This window comes from Thunnus maccoyii, chromosome 3 (genome assembly GCF_910596095.1).
Source record: "Thunnus maccoyii chromosome 3, fThuMac1.1, whole genome shotgun sequence".
Classification (NCBI taxonomy): domain Eukaryota; kingdom Metazoa; phylum Chordata; class Actinopteri; order Scombriformes; family Scombridae; genus Thunnus; species Thunnus maccoyii.
The window spans coordinates 23,214,104-23,229,728 of NC_056535.1; the positions used below are offsets into that span (position 1 = coordinate 23,214,104).

At 39.4% G+C, this 15,625-nt stretch overlaps 1 protein-coding gene across 4 annotated transcripts in view; it reads left to right on the forward strand.

Annotated features, from left to right (window-relative positions):
- The window catches only part of LOC121894713 (rho GTPase-activating protein 40), a 29,070-nt gene extending 14,446 nt beyond the window's left edge, over positions 1–14,624 (forward strand). For all 4 annotated transcript variants that reach the window (XM_042407510.1, XM_042407511.1, XM_042407509.1 and 1 more), the window contains exons 3-15: positions 686–906; positions 1,536–1,614; positions 2,535–2,683; positions 3,672–3,837; positions 4,547–4,638; positions 5,123–5,200; positions 6,307–6,466; positions 7,496–7,578; positions 9,129–9,335; positions 9,460–9,603; positions 9,873–10,024; positions 10,449–10,504; positions 11,285–14,624. In XM_042407510.1, the coding sequence (XP_042263444.1) occupies positions 686–906; positions 1,536–1,614; positions 2,535–2,683; positions 3,672–3,837; positions 4,547–4,638; positions 5,123–5,200; positions 6,307–6,466; positions 7,496–7,578; positions 9,129–9,335; positions 9,460–9,603; positions 9,873–10,024; positions 10,449–10,504; positions 11,285–11,391 (1,694 nt within the window). In that variant the 3' untranslated portion in view covers positions 11,392–14,624. The remainder of the gene's footprint in view (positions 1–685; positions 907–1,535; positions 1,615–2,534; positions 2,684–3,671; positions 3,838–4,546; positions 4,639–5,122; positions 5,201–6,306; positions 6,467–7,495; positions 7,579–9,128; positions 9,336–9,459; positions 9,604–9,872; positions 10,025–10,448; positions 10,505–11,284) is intronic.
- Positions 14,625–15,625: the final 1,001 nt, after the last annotated feature.

The window sequence follows — 15,625 nt, forward strand, 5'->3', positions numbered from 1 at the left end:
ATACTGTAAACTAGGGAGATTTTAAATTGCATTTCACAAAAATAATACAAAATACTTAACATTACAAAATGTTAATGCCACTAACATTTTACTAAATTACCTAATTACATCAACCAGATTAGCATAAGCAGATGTTTCCCACTCCCTCTAAACTTACTTCTAAATATTACTAACTCTGAAACACATACATAACACATACACAACACATATTTCTCCATGTATACATATATAAATTAAACAAAGTAACTCAAAACAAAAGACTTGCAGTTAAGTTTAATATATCGTCTGCCTCCCTAAAACTGATATTTTTTTTAAGTTAAGTTAAGCTTATGATGCTATTCCGACTTCCTGTTTGCATGGCAATTGCTTTTGATTGGACAACACTACAGATGTTTCCCAGCGATTTCCACATTACTAAATTCTTTACTAGCTAAGACATTTCTTAAACTTTAATGAAACAATACGATTCAGTAAATCACTAGTTTGAATCTAGCTAATAGTTAACAAGGACTTTTTATGACATGGAGGGATGAAAGGTTTTATAGATTAAATTACATCAAAGTTATACTTTAGTATTGTATTAGTATTTTAAATTGCATTTTACCCACATCTGGCTGCTGTTGTCATTATGTATTTACATGTAGCTTGTTTGGATCTTAATGTGTTTGTTGTATGTGTGTCTCAGAGGGTGAACAGGAGGAGCAGTGGCTGGCTGATGCTGGTTTGTCGAACCTCATCAGCGAGGACAGCGAGGATGTAGACAACGCGGTGCTGTTGTCTACTCTGACACGGACTCAGGCTGAGGCCGTCCAGCGTCGACTGGATTCCTACACGTTGTCCCTACGCAAGAGGAATAAAACGGCACCACGTGACGTTCGGGACATCTTCAACTCCCCCATTTCTCAGGTCAGGACTTTGAAATACTTTACAAACTATTTAAAGTAATCAACTCTTCTACCAGTCTATGAGAGGCTGTTCTGTGACTGACTACAACCTCGGACATAGTGGTGAAGAGATGCAAGGAAATTGTTCCTTTGATGATCAATACAGTATCACAATAGAGTAAAAAAATAAGTTCAACTAAAAATAGAAGGATATAAGGATTACTGTTTTGCTATTACACAAGTTTCCAACAAACATAGCCCGCCTATTTTGCAGTTGTATGTAGAAAATTTTAAAAATACCAATGTCCCTGATGACTGTTAGGACTCTCCATTGTTCCAGTGTATTCTGCTGTCTTGTTCCATGCAGAGGGGCTGACCTGTGACAATAAAAGCAAATCACATGTAAAGGCCATGCTTTGTCCTCGCTGTCTGAGCAGCCCTGAGAGAGGAACAGAGACACTGTTTCTCAGATCTTTATCAGTCTGTTATTAATGGAAACACTCTCTGTAGCCATGTCCATCTGCTCAGCAGACACAAAAAAAACACAATTCCTATTCCCAGTGGTGGAGAAAATGTTACAGGACTGTTGCTCTTTACAGAAAGTATTGTACATGTGTTTGTGACATGTCAATAAATGTTCTCTTTCACCAGACCCTTCTGCCTGAGTCTCAGCATAGTGAAGACCTTGCCCAAAACAGTATGGCATCGGTTGCCAAAACACCACTATCAGGTAAGACTTGTATAATAAAGTCACTTTATTATAAGTAAGTAAGTAACTAAAGGGAATAACAAACAAGTAAAAGTGAACTTGTTTTGATAATCTATTGAGTCAGAACAAGACTTCAACCTATAACCAGCCCCCTGTTAGATTTGAATGAAGTAACTGGTGAACTTCCTTGTCTGTATCATCTTACAGATTAGACACAGGTTTAACTACAAATTAATTGTCTTAAATATCTTTTAAAGAATCCCTGAAGAAGTCAGGTTAGCAGCAGATTTGTGAGGGCCCGATGAGGGATTGTCTGTCTGGATCAGGTCACAGCTCTGTAATCTATCTTCTAATTGGTTCAGATAAATCCCCTGGCAACTCCTCATCTCTGCTTGCTGCTGCTGGAGAAGGTCCCTGTCCTCACAGTACAGAGTTCACTCACCAAAATCTCAGTATTTTGTGAATAATATCAAGGTTAACAGAAAAACAGTTCTTTTCTGGATGTTTACTAACTGTTAAATCATTTGTAATTCAGTTGTAGATGTTTTAACAGTGAAAATACAGTTGTCATCTGACTGTACACAAGCAACAGTGAACCATATGCACATCTTAGATACATGGCTAATACTAAAACTGGGTATAATACTGTTACAGATCAAATTTTGGCACATTGAATTGTGTCATCAGTAGTTCTGCGTATTGACACTTAAACAATTACAAGTGCCACAACAGGAGGAGTTAGAAAATAGGTCAGCTGTGTGTTCATGAGAATTTCCTCATATTTGTGGAGATTTTTTGCTTGTCTTCCTTCCCGTTGCTCATGGCGTGCAAATTCAAATTTCTTTTATGAGATGCATTTTTCCAGTGAACTTCCTTACATGAACTAACAGTTTGGTGTATGTGTGTTTGTGTGCGTATCTATGAATGTGTTTTTCAATCAGCTGTGACACCAGAGCATCAGCGAGGTGCTCCTAAAGAGGAATTCTTCATCACCGATGTGGCTTACTGTGAACAGGCTGTCATCTTCCTCAAACAGGCCAAACTGCCGCAGAACAACAGCCAACGCAGGAAAGAGGACGGCACACTGCCAGTAAGCACCTTCAGGAAAACTGAGGAAGTTATAAGACGCTATTTCAAATGGGGAATTTTAGGGGAACTTTTGTAAAAGTTCCAGTGAAGTTATGAAAAAAGAAAATACTGACATGTCTAAATCCAAAATCTATTTGTAGATTTAAAAAGAATCACATTGTTCTTTAGAAAGTCCATTAACAAGCACTCCTATTAATAGTTTCGTAATTGACAGGGTGAGAATTTTAAAGGTCTCTGTTTAAGTCAAGGCCTTTATAGACTTAAAATACACAATTTAGATGTAATTTGTAAGACGAATATACAATATGAGGGGTTTAACATGACATTTATGTTAAATTTTCAACCCTCTCATGTATATTTTGCTAAAAGTAGTTATAACACTTTAACTTTGTCTGCAGGCAGTTAGAAGTGCATCTCTTGTTGATTGTGATTGGATTGTGTTCAGTTTACGTATTGAAACCGAAAACCGAAACCGAAAAATACAATTAGTGGCAACAGATCAGGGAAAAATTAAGTTGGTACCAGAAATCATTGTACATTTCTGTCTCTGTTTGGACCAAAATATTTTGCGTTTTGAGTCAGACTGGGTTCGAGTTTAGAAGTTAATGTAAAGCTGTTAATACACATTGTCACACACAAATATTATTGTAAGGCAATTCTTAATCAGTTTTTCACTGTTGGTTAGATACGTAACAAGATTTAGCAGAATAAAGGAATGAAGGAATTATCCCAGAACAAAAGGAGAATTGTTATGTAACAGAGTTCAGCAGATTTATTTTTGTGAATGAATTGAATTGCTTCAGGCCAAAAGAAGAATTAGTGAGTTTGAAATGTTTATGTTTACTTAAAGACACAAGAGTATTTCTCTTGCTCTTCTATTTTTTTTGCTGAATGTGTTCCTCTTTCTCTCCCTCTTCACCTCTACTGTCTAACTCTCAACTCTAATCCCTCCTCTCCTCTTTTCCTTCCCTCCACTCTCACCTTCTCAGCGGGTGATCTGCCCCAAGTGCCGTCTAGGAGTGACTCGTATCCAAGATCTCTCCCACACTGACATGAAGAAGGTGCGTCAGCTGGCTCTCATCGACATGACGGCGCTGTGCGACCTCTTAGAGCTAGAGGTCAAAAGGCACAAAACTGGCAAGAGGAAAATCCCAGGTATGGCAGCACCTACGTGCTACTGTAAGTGGCATGCACTGAGAGGAAAGACAAACAAATAGTCAAGATGGCTAGTTTTTTTGTAGACGATGACATTTTAACTATTAGCATTGTTTACTTTTTGTCTGTTCTCATACTTTGCCTCTGACTGTGAGCCAATCAAATCAGAGCAAAACAATGGCTCAAACAGATACCTGACTCGTTGACTAAACACAAACTGTTTCTTTCCCACGTGAACAGTTAACAGGTCCAAATTTAGTTTTTTCCTAATTTTTTTCTTTAAGACTCTTATGTGATTTGTTCATTTTATGAGGACTTACAAAATGAGTGAACATGTTTTAAATCTAAATGTGCTCTTGTGTCTTTACAAAATCCTTTACATGATTCTGTAAAAAAAAATAGCACTGAAAACTAGAACAAACAAGGATGACTCATTCTTAAAGCACTAAATGAATCAGTCATAATTCATCTTTGCATTTTTGATTAACAGCCAAAGTTTGACACACTGCAATTACCGTATGTTAGCATGCTCGTAAACACACAGATACGCTAACAATGACATGTAAATATGCATGCAGGCACAAACACACACACACACACACACACACACACACAATATATGAGAATGTCTGCCTCATCCTGTTTTGGCTCAATGTTAATGTGAAGCAGAGAAAGATAGACAACTAAATGACACGCTGGTCTTTCACAGAGAGCACGCTCTTCGGGGTGCCGCTGGCCGCACTGCTGGAGAACGATCAGAAAGTGAGGCCCAACACTATGACTCCTCTCTTCCTGCAGTCGGTGAGAACCATCATCTTTTTGTGTAAAAATGACCTTAACAGACCCTTCACCATTACTGATATGATAAATGAAGTGTGTGAGGAGGATAACAGAAAACCTTTTTAAATGAACAACATGGTTTCATATGCTGTCTGTACTATCTGTTCCTACACTCATTTGAGTTTTTGAAAGTGCCTAAAATGTGTTCTAGCTGCTATTCACTGCAGGTCTGTGACAAGATGACAATTTGCATCTTTGATCATATTTTGCACAACATGTGTTCAGCACATTTTATCGCATCTGTTGAATCTACAAACCACATCTTCAGATAGAGCTCATAAAACAACCTCAATGTCCTCTGTGTGTGAAATGCTTTGACCACACCCTGTATGTCGCAGCAGTTACTGAGAATAACCAGCAGAGGTGAGCAAGAGATGCTTATCTACCGAGGCCCGACTCTTTGCTAATGTCTCTCTCTCCTTTCTCTCTCTCTCTGTCTCTGCAGTTGTTGACATTTTTGGAGAAGAAAGGAGTGGATTCAGAGGGGATCCTGCGGGTTCCAGGGTCTCAGTCCAGAATCAAGGTGCGGCATCTACATCCACAACTATTTCAGTGACACAATGCTGACATGGCACCAAATTATTGTGTTTCATTTTCAATTTTGTCTTTATCCTCTGTGTCTGCTGTCTCAAGAGAAAAAAAAGTGTCCTGACCAAAAGTGCAGCCAAAATATTCACACTGTAAAATGTCAGAAATGCTTGAACAGCCGTGAGGAAACTCAACCAGCTTGAGTTTAACTACAGCTGACATTTAGAAAAACAAGGTCTTATGAGACTAAATCAATAATGTTTTTTTCAGCTGCTGCTGCCAGACACCCTTTATAATACTGTATTTAATTCCTTACATGTACAGTAGCTGGTGAATCAATTAACTCAAAGCTGCCAGAAGAGGGCGCCATTTAGCACTGATGAGGGAGAAGAACTTATAGGACTTACTAGGAAATATCAATCAAATACTTGCTAATTGATTATGGATTTGACAACAGTGTTCATTCATGAAAAATGAATTGAACTTCATATTTTGACACTGATTTTTTTTATTCTTTACTTTATGGTGATATACTACTATAATAGTATTTCCCCAAACTATTTTTTTTACAAAATTAAAATATAAATACCATTAAAATGTTTGTAAATTTTACACATTTGAATAAAAGCTTGACAATCAGTGTATTGATATATTTTATATTACTGATATATTTATCTTGTTAGCAGAGCCCAACATACTGTCTTCCTGATTTTAGATACACAAATGGACACAGTAAACAATGCAAGTATCCAGTATACCTGTATTTGAAGGTCCACAGTCATGAAGAGTTAATTTAGTAATAATGAGTTTTAAATAGCAGCTCCGGAGACAAGTCAGCTCAACGGCTCTCCTCATCAAGACTTGTGGATACAGAAAATGTAACATTTACGAGCACTGAAAACTTTGTGTGTAATGTATAAACTCACTAAAGCCATAATTCATCATTCATGACTGATCTTCATGATCAGTCACAGTCCGCCCAAACAACTGCATCTGTGTTCATAAGAACAGACCTTTACAGTATTAGTGACACTGTAATAAAATAACTGAAAAGTGTTAAATGAACTGTTCTGAACATCTCTATTTGTTCTCTTTCCTCAGCTGTTACAGCAGAACTTAGAGTCCAACTTCTACTCAGGGCAGGTCAGCTGGGATGAGGTGAGTCCAAACGATGCTGCCGCACTGCTCAAGAAGTTCATCCGGGAGCTTCCTGCTCCTCTGCTCACCGCCGAGTACCTCAACACCTTCAGCGCCGTCAGAGGTCAGTGGACACAGACCTGACATGAATACACTACTTAACAACTGTTATTGGTTTTACTTTCAGCTTTTAACATGTGATGATGATGACACCAGCAGCTGTAGCAAATTAAAAGATCCCAATTTCCAAATTTAATATTTATATCAGGATTGTTGTGTTGTTATTATGCAAAGTACACACAATTTTTAATCTTATTAGATGAATATTGAGTAAGCATTGAACAGAATGTGCTAACAGGGTTATGTCACATTTACACACACATTATAGGTAAAGTATTTTGGGTGAGGCTAATATGTAGAGAGACATGACACATGTCTGCTGCTGGTATGAAACCTGAGACCTTTCAGTTTCAGAACAGTGTTACACTGCTCCTTTATAGTTAGTGCTGTTGAAGTGAGTGATTGTGATGTATTTATGATGTATTAGATCATCTCCAAGTGTCTTATATCTGGTCAAGTTTAAGATAATTCCCGTATAAAACAGGCACACAACATTTCCCCTTTTCTTCCTCTACACGTCTTCAACAATCTACTGCCCACTTTTCCAGACAGCTCAGCAGGGTTCACATCATAATTACCTAAAGTCTCTTTACCCTGATGACAGCACTGTGTGACGCTTATCTTTTCTGCTCCGACTGAGAAATCAACATTAAGATGAACAAGTTGATAGCCTTTAAAGAGGCGTCGCTGCTGTGCCGCAAATACATGCTCAGTGACAGAGAAGTGTGAAAGATCAGCTGTTTTCATACTAGTTTCACCTTAATAAAAAATGTATTGATATTAATATAATCTGATTGATGACTCACTGATCTGTGGTTGGTGAGGAGAATCAGCAAAGTGATGAACGACGTGACCACAGAGACATAAGCTAACAAACCTAATGGCCACCTGTCACAATGCCATTAATCTTTAGACATCCCATTATTCTTAGCCAAACACAGAGGAAATGAAGAGTGTGAGCATGTGTGTGTGTGTGTGTGTGTGTGTGTGTGTGTGTTCAACCTGTCTTACCTTTGTTCCCTCCCTCCTCTAGACATCACAGAGCTGAAACAGAAACTCCACATGTTGAACCTGCTCATCCTGCTACTGCCTGAGCCCAACAGGAGCACACTGAAGGTAGAGACCAAACACACACACACACACACACATACATTCCACAACACTTGAATAATGCATGTCATGAAGTGAAGACAGAAATAGTCCATGACACTCTGAGACAGACATTCAAGTTTCATTTTAGCAGATTTGGATTAGACTGATACTGATGTTTTGATGTTTTTATGCACTTAAGTAATCAGATGTTTTTGTTTTGTAGCTTAATTGTTGAATTGTCAACATCATTTTTACATTAAAACCAGTTAAAGGAACAGTTCAACATTTAAGAAAATACACTTTCTTTGCTTTCTGGTGGAAAGAGAGAACATTGATAGCGCTCTCATACATGTACAGTAAACATAAGGCTACCGCCACTTCCACTAAGTTCTTGGAGGATCCACTGGTTGCCAGGCAACTGCTCCCAGCCAAGAAATAGTGCCCCACATATCCACCCACCCCCTGTAAAACAGCACATTTTACGCTTCAGTTTGTGTACAGACTAAACGATTAAATTAAAAAAAGATATAATATGTTAATTAGTGAGCGTTAAGGGTGCTTGTAGGCAGATTTTCCAGTCTTTATGCTAAGCTAAGCTAACTGGCTGCTGACTCCAGCTTTGTACAGATATGAGAATGGTATCAATCTTCTCATCGAATTCTCTGCCAGAAAGCAAATAAGCATAGTTTCCAAAATCTCAAATTCTTTTTTTTTTTTTATCACAACCAGGTTTCTACTGGAGAAATCAGCTTTAGTCATATAAAAAGCCTTTGTTTTACTGGCAGTGATCCAGTTTCTTTTGTGAATCTTACTGTAGTTCTTGTGTTATCTGTATAGTTGAGAACTTGGCCGAACATTTTTGGAAAATTGGAAAGTAGTAACTTTTATAAAGTGTAAAAACACTGCACGATTTTCACATGATTCGTGATTGATGGCAGAGGTGTAAAATTGGGCTTTGTAAGACAACCTCTGGGGTAGAGCTATGATAAGAATTTTTCACCTCAGTCCTACATGCTCTTCTTGTGGTTGTCTAAAATTCATCCCATTTTACACCCCCATGAAACAGAACAGACCAAAGCGCTGTTTCATAATGCATTACTATATTGTTCTGCTCTTAATCCACATTTTAAACACTCTGCTCTGTTATATAACGGCTTGCATTAACCATGAATCACTTTGACCAACACAAGTGTGCAGTCAGCTCAGCTCTGCTTACAGCATCCAGAATCATAAAACCCACCTGAACTAATTACTTTGACTCCAGTGGAGGCAGCTGAAACTTACTGTGCATTAACATGCTTCTCAGTGGAGGTGTGTTACAGATGATTCAGTCACTGTGATAATTCACTTTACTCCATTTTGTGCTTCAGTATAAGTGGCCCCTCAAACAAACTGTGTGCAGACATTTGCACGTTGTTCAGCTGAAAGTAAAAGAGAGTCGTTCAACTCTGTACAACTGTGAAAGCTCAACCTCCATTCTGCATCCAATTTGATAAAAAATAAATTCCAAAAGGAGTCGAAATGCATTTGATTTCACATATCTGTATGTGTGTCTCCACCTGTGTGTCCCTCAGGCCCTCCTTGAGTTCCTCAGTAAGGTGGTTTCCAGAGAGAAGAGGAACAGGATGAACCTGTGGGCCGTAGCAACCATCATGGCTCCCAACCTCTTCCTCCACAAGGCCGTTCCCAGCAGACTGACTGAGGGAGCAGAGAAAGGACAGGCGGAGAAGGCAGCTGATGTTATGAGACTCCTCATCCGCTACCAGGACCTGCTCTGGACGGTAGGTGATGGAGAGGATTGTTGATTTAACAAAATATTAAATACAATAGTTGAATGATTTAGAAGCCATTATACAATACTTTTTCTACATGTACTGATATTAAGTCTTTTCCTTTTCTCTTCAGATCCCTAATTTCCTCATGAGCCAGGTCCGTAAGCTGAACGAGAACAGTAACCGTCGTTACCAGTTCTACGATCGCCGCATCAAGAACCTGCTGAGGAAGATCCACACGGACAGCCGGGAAAAACCTGATAAAAACACCTCAGAGGTCAGCTGGTTTAGCTGCTTCATACACTCTGCTTTCTGTCCACCAGGGAAAAAGCAAATGTCAGATTTTGGAACCATTAAAATATACAGGATTGATAATTACAGCCATCATTTAATACACCAAATGTAATTTGGAACAAATCCTAATGTTAATATATCACTGAAAAGATTTAACAGGGTCTATTGTGGGGAAACTTAATTGTCTCACTGCAGTCAAATCCAAAGTTTTTATTATAATGAATCTTCTTTAACTATGTCTGCGCCCTGCAGCCGTGCCGTACAGTGAAGATCCATGTCGGAGATCTGATGAGCAGCACCATGGAGTTCCAGCTCAACGTAAACTCCCGAGCCTCAGACCTGCTCGCCCAGTTTCACCGCCAATTCATCCGCAGCCCAGACAACGGAAAGGGCAAAATGCGAAGGTACAGCGCTGCACAGAGCTTAATGACCACATACTAACCTCGGCCTCCTACTCATCTTAATGCTGTGTGCAGTTTTTGTATTTAGCCAGGAATTTAATTCATTGCACTGTGTTTTTATAAGAAATATAAATCAAATCAGGACTGGTTTGAATCTGGCTTCCAGTAGATTTTTCACACAGTAACAATATTTAACAAAACATTTATCTGTTGTTACTCATAAACAACATCAGCTTAGATTTCCAAAGATACAATATAATTATAACTTTAGTTTCGTTATCAAGTAGTTACTGTAAGTTTACACTTCTTTTCAAGCAATGGTATCATTCTTGTCACAATATTTCCTTTAAGAATGAGACATTATGTGCTTTATTGACCTTTATGGAAAGCAGAATATAATGCATCGGTGTTATATGTCTTTTGACAGAAATGGCTCTGTAGCCTTCCCAGAATGTGCCCTGTACGAGGTGGGAGGGAATATCGGTAAGTGAAAGTGGCTGCACCATTTTCTCTGATCAGAGCAGCGCTTACATTTGCATGTCTTTATGCTCACTGAGCTGATGAGGGAAGCAAGGTCTTATGTAATGAAGTATGCAAGCACCGAAGAGACACGAGCAGTGCATCTGCAGTTATCAGAGCAGACAAATGCTTATTACACACATGTCTGTGCTCTCACAGGAGACCTGACAAGCTGAACAGTAAGAGTTGACTACAAAACTTGTTCGGTCAGTTCAACTTTGTGATGGAAAACTTCTGAACCTGCACGTTACTACTGACTTATACATATGTTTTGATATAAACACAAGTCCTGAATTGATTCTAGAGGTTAAACAATTAGTCGATTAATCGAACAGTTGATCAACAGAAAAATAACTGGCAACTATTTTGATAGTCAATTAATTAATTTTTCAAGCAAAAATGCCCCAAAACTCCTAGTTATAGATTCTCACTTGTGAACGTTTGCTGATTTTCTCTGTTTTATGTAATTGTGACGTGAATATTTTTGGGATTTGGACTGTTGGTCACACAAAACAAGACATTTGAAGACATCAATTTGAACTCAGGAAAACTGAGATGGACGTTTCACTATTTTCTGATATTCAATAGGCCAAATTGATTAATTGTGACAATAAACTGCAGGTGAATCGATAATGAAAGTAAATGTTAGTCGCAGTCCTGATTAATTCATAAAATGAACCCTAAATTTAGTTCTTAAAAATCTAAAATTCCAACAACAAGTGTGTCTGTGTGTGTTTTCTGCAGGTGAGCACTGCCTGGATCCAGACACACACCTTCTGGATTTGTACAACAGCAACTCTGGAGGAGAGTGGGTCATCAAGCTGAAACCCAACGGCGGCAGAGGGCTGTGACATGAAGGGTGTGGAAGGATGGATGGACGGACAGATCTGGAAACAGGTCGTTGAGGAAGGGCAAAGGCAGACCCTAAAAGAAAAAAAAAATCCACACAGCACTGTCTTCCTTGTCTTTTTCATCCTCAGAGCAACAAGGAGAAGGAGACAGATGGACAGATGGAGGAAGCAGAAACAGATCTGCCAGGAGCAGAATCTAAAAACAATCTATGATCAGATGAACGCACGTTGCCCTCATCCTCTTCCCCTCTACCTTCCTCTTTCTGTCTCTGTCCATCCCTTTCTCTCCTTTTTTTTTTTTTTTTTTTACTTTTTCTCCATCATTTCTCTCCTGCGTTACTGCAGGGCGGCGATGCTGCAAGCAAAGCTGCTGACGTGACTCATTACTTCCGACAGAGAACCTGCCGCATAGAAAAGAGAGGCGAGAGCGAGCGGCCGGGCAGTTTGTTTCGCCATAGTTTCTCTTGAGCGATCATCTCCAACCATGAGCGAGCAGATGGGGATGCAGAGCACCTCTGGCTATGGAGAGCCACCCCCTTCCCGGGCTGGCCTCTGCTCCACATAACTCAGCCAGACTGGGATGTATTTTCTCTAAAAGCTGAAATATGATACTGGGGTTTTTTCTGTCCATATTTTAAGCTGAATTGATATCTACTCCTTTGGACACTGAAAACAATTATTTTGAATTTGAAAACTCATTCTTGACCTTGGAGGCAGCAGCAATCACCAGAAGGTCCATTTATTTTCGGCTTAAATCTCCAGAAATTGTTTTTCCAACAAATATTTTAACATTCAACAACTGCAGCCGCAGAGGTTCTGATAGTGTAGATAGACTTACGGGAGCTGTAGCTGCTGAATGCAAATCAGTTCGACTTTAGATGGAATAATTGTAAATACTAGAACACATCCCTCTGTGTAATTATCTCTGCTTTCATCCGCCCACTCTGCTGTCACTTTCCATGTCTGAAGCCTTTGTTATGCGCGTGTAAAAGGACAAGTAGAAACACAGTCACCAGAATATATGGCAGAGAAATCAAGCGTTCTCCTGAAGAAATCAAAAGATGTAATCACCTACCCCGAGTATGACAACCAGGGTTCTTGTTTACATGAGGTTTAAGAAATCAATTTACTGGAGAAGGTCAACTGTAACTCAGTTATTTATGCACATGTTAACATACTGACGGTAGAAGATACTCGTTTAGCTTAGAATATGGACAGAAAATCCTTGTATCATGTTGTTTTTTTAAAGAATACTGATAATAAAAAAGAGCAACAGGAGAAAATACATTGAAAATCCAGAGCTAGTGGAACAGAAGCTTACCTGGAGACATCAGCTCTCTTTAAACATACAGTTACTGACTGATCAATCAATTAATCAGCTAACTGATCCTCCTCAGTTGCTTTCTCTCTCTCCTGCTCGTCTCCTTGGTCCCTCTATCGGCCATTAAGCAGCTCAGACATTTTGATCACAAAGTAAACAAAGGATTTCTCTGCGTTGGCTTCTTTTCTTCATCTGTGCCATTCAAAGAGGGAAAGAGACCCTGATCAACTGATTATCATCTTATCTGTGAAACCCTGCGATCTCCTGGGCCTTATAAAAATCCATGAACTTCCAAGGACCCCTAACCTGTACAGGACCGTGCACAAAGAGACTTTTTTTTTTTTTTATTGGACACCAGGGGATTTGGTGTCACAACCTCAAGGACAGTTGTCGTACCTCTAAAGGGAGTTGTTAAGGTCAGACAGTGAAGCTGGTCTTCAGTTCTCATTTTTAAACATGAATGGAACCGAAAGTGCTGAAGTGACTCTTGGGGTAAACTGGGACTATTATTTATATGAATGTGACACCGTTGTTGCTTCTGTGTTTGATGAGTATTCTGTAGGCTAGAGAGACTGTAGGATAATGTGGATTTGTTGCGCTCAGTGTAACAGTGTCTCATAATAAGTCGCCCATACTCAGTGTGGGAATTTGCTGTGTTCTTGTACATATTTCTTCATGCTCAGTTGTTTTTTGTTTTTTTTGACGGATCTCTTTATGTCTGTTCCTCCTAAACAATACGTAAGATAAATGTCATGTGTAAATATTGCTCATTCATACACACTCTGCTGTGAAGAGGCAGTGACATCACTGCAGTAGTCCAGTTCGTTGTGATCGTGTTGCTACTCAAAGCTGTTCCGAACGCACACGAGCAGCAAATGAATGTGTTTAATGTTTTGCACCGATCGTCAGATGTGAATCATTTACTCCTCGCCATCGGAGCCATGTTGGTGCTCCGTGGCCATTTTGTGGGAAGTGTCTTGCACGCTCCCCTCGATAGACGGAGTAATGATAGCCGGCCAACATCTATCAACACCCTCTGCTCCATCTCTGTCACCTCCCCATAATGGACCATAACGGCACTGCGGCGAACGCATCAGAAACGGCACCGAGGAATCACATTTCTTTGATAAAGGAGAAGGTAATAAATGGCTGTTATAATTTCTGCTGCCCTGAACACGATGACAGCAGCGGGAGCGTGTACGCATGTGTGTGTATCTGTGTGTGTGTGTGCTTGTGTGTGTGTGCGTGCATGTGTGTGATGAGCTTCATTACACAAGTCCAATTGGCCTGTCCCAGGGTCCAAGGCACAGTTCAGTGCCTCAGCACAAAGCGAGCTGATGAAACTGCCTTCTGCTGACAATCAGGAGAACTAGGTCACCTCTGAAGCGGCATCCCAGAGGGCGAGCAGTGTGAGTCCAAACACCCGGGGAGCAGTGCACATGGACACATATTGTCTAAACACACATGACACACACGGACATGATGTGGAGTCACCAAAACAGGAGGCCACAAGTTCACACTTACACATGTTCTCTATGGACTCTGTCTGTGTTTGTATATATGTGAATGTGTTTGTGTATGTGGGGTAAAGATATAGAAGATATCTCTGAAACAGTGTTATCTTTATAATTACCCAGGGAGTCCTGATCCCCAGTTACAGGGACATTTGTTTCCTGCTGTGATCAAAGTGTGGTTGTGGACCTTTTATCGTCTTCATCACTGAAACAACGTCCAGCTTTTATCATGGTGAAGATTTTTTTTTAGACGTCTGTCCGCAGACGTCAGAATGTATATTTATGCCCTTTACACAAGTCATTGTTTTTAATACTCCTGTGAAAATACCTTAGGTTTTGCTGTAGAAAGAACAACTTTTGAATTTTTTTTTTTTTTTTGTCAATAAATGTGAATCTAATATTGTGTTTAACATGATTTATTTTTTCAATATGGGGTAATGGGTGTGGTAGAAAAGATGGTATCAACAAACATCATTCATATAAATCTACAGTTGTATCAACGGAAAGAAGCAAACACACACACACACACACACACATACAAGGAAACAGAGAAAATGTGTAGTGAAGTATTGGTTCATTCTGTCGCTATAATCAATAGAGAGATTAACCTCGTAATGTGTGCGGGTGGAGAGGCCAGTGCTGCTCCGTTCCTTGATTAATCATCGCCACAGTTCCTGGAAAAAAACCATTTGCAACTAACTGCCTCATCAACTTTGATTATTCAAGGTGAACGAGCATTTGAAAGACAAAAGGAACAAAACTGATGAATCATATAACGTTCAGTTTTTGTTTTTTTTTATTTCACAAAATTAGAGCTACGCTTTTTAGACATTTGAGACGTGCAGCATGTGGGGAATTCATTATAGTTGTGAAGTGTTTAAATCCCAAATGATATTCTTACAAAATGATTTCTGTCATGATGGTTATTTTTTCTACATCTGTGAAATATTGATTGGTGATTTTCAGCATCATTTTCTAAAATTAATTTATAGCTTTTTGATATAAAATCCTTCATATAGTTCATATATTTTAATAACTAATTACACATCCTCCCTCAATAAAAACAAGGATATTTATGTTTTGTCAGCACTCTCATCAACCCTCCAAGACTTTCAGATCAGAGAACATAAATCACACCTTCTTTTTCTGTTGGAGCTGTAATGTTTTCCTATTTGGTTCTTTTCCCAGCCTCATTCACTCATTTCTGACAACAACAACAACAACAACAACAAAAAATATCACTAAGCAAACCAAACTGCACCCCCCCAGACAGAGCAGCAGCAGCCAGCCTGCCAGACACAGGCCCCCTTTGGCCTGCTGCAGATCTAAATTACTGTAATCAGTGGATGAATAGCAATCAGCAGCCTTGTATGAGCTCCTGGCAGAACGCCTGACCCCC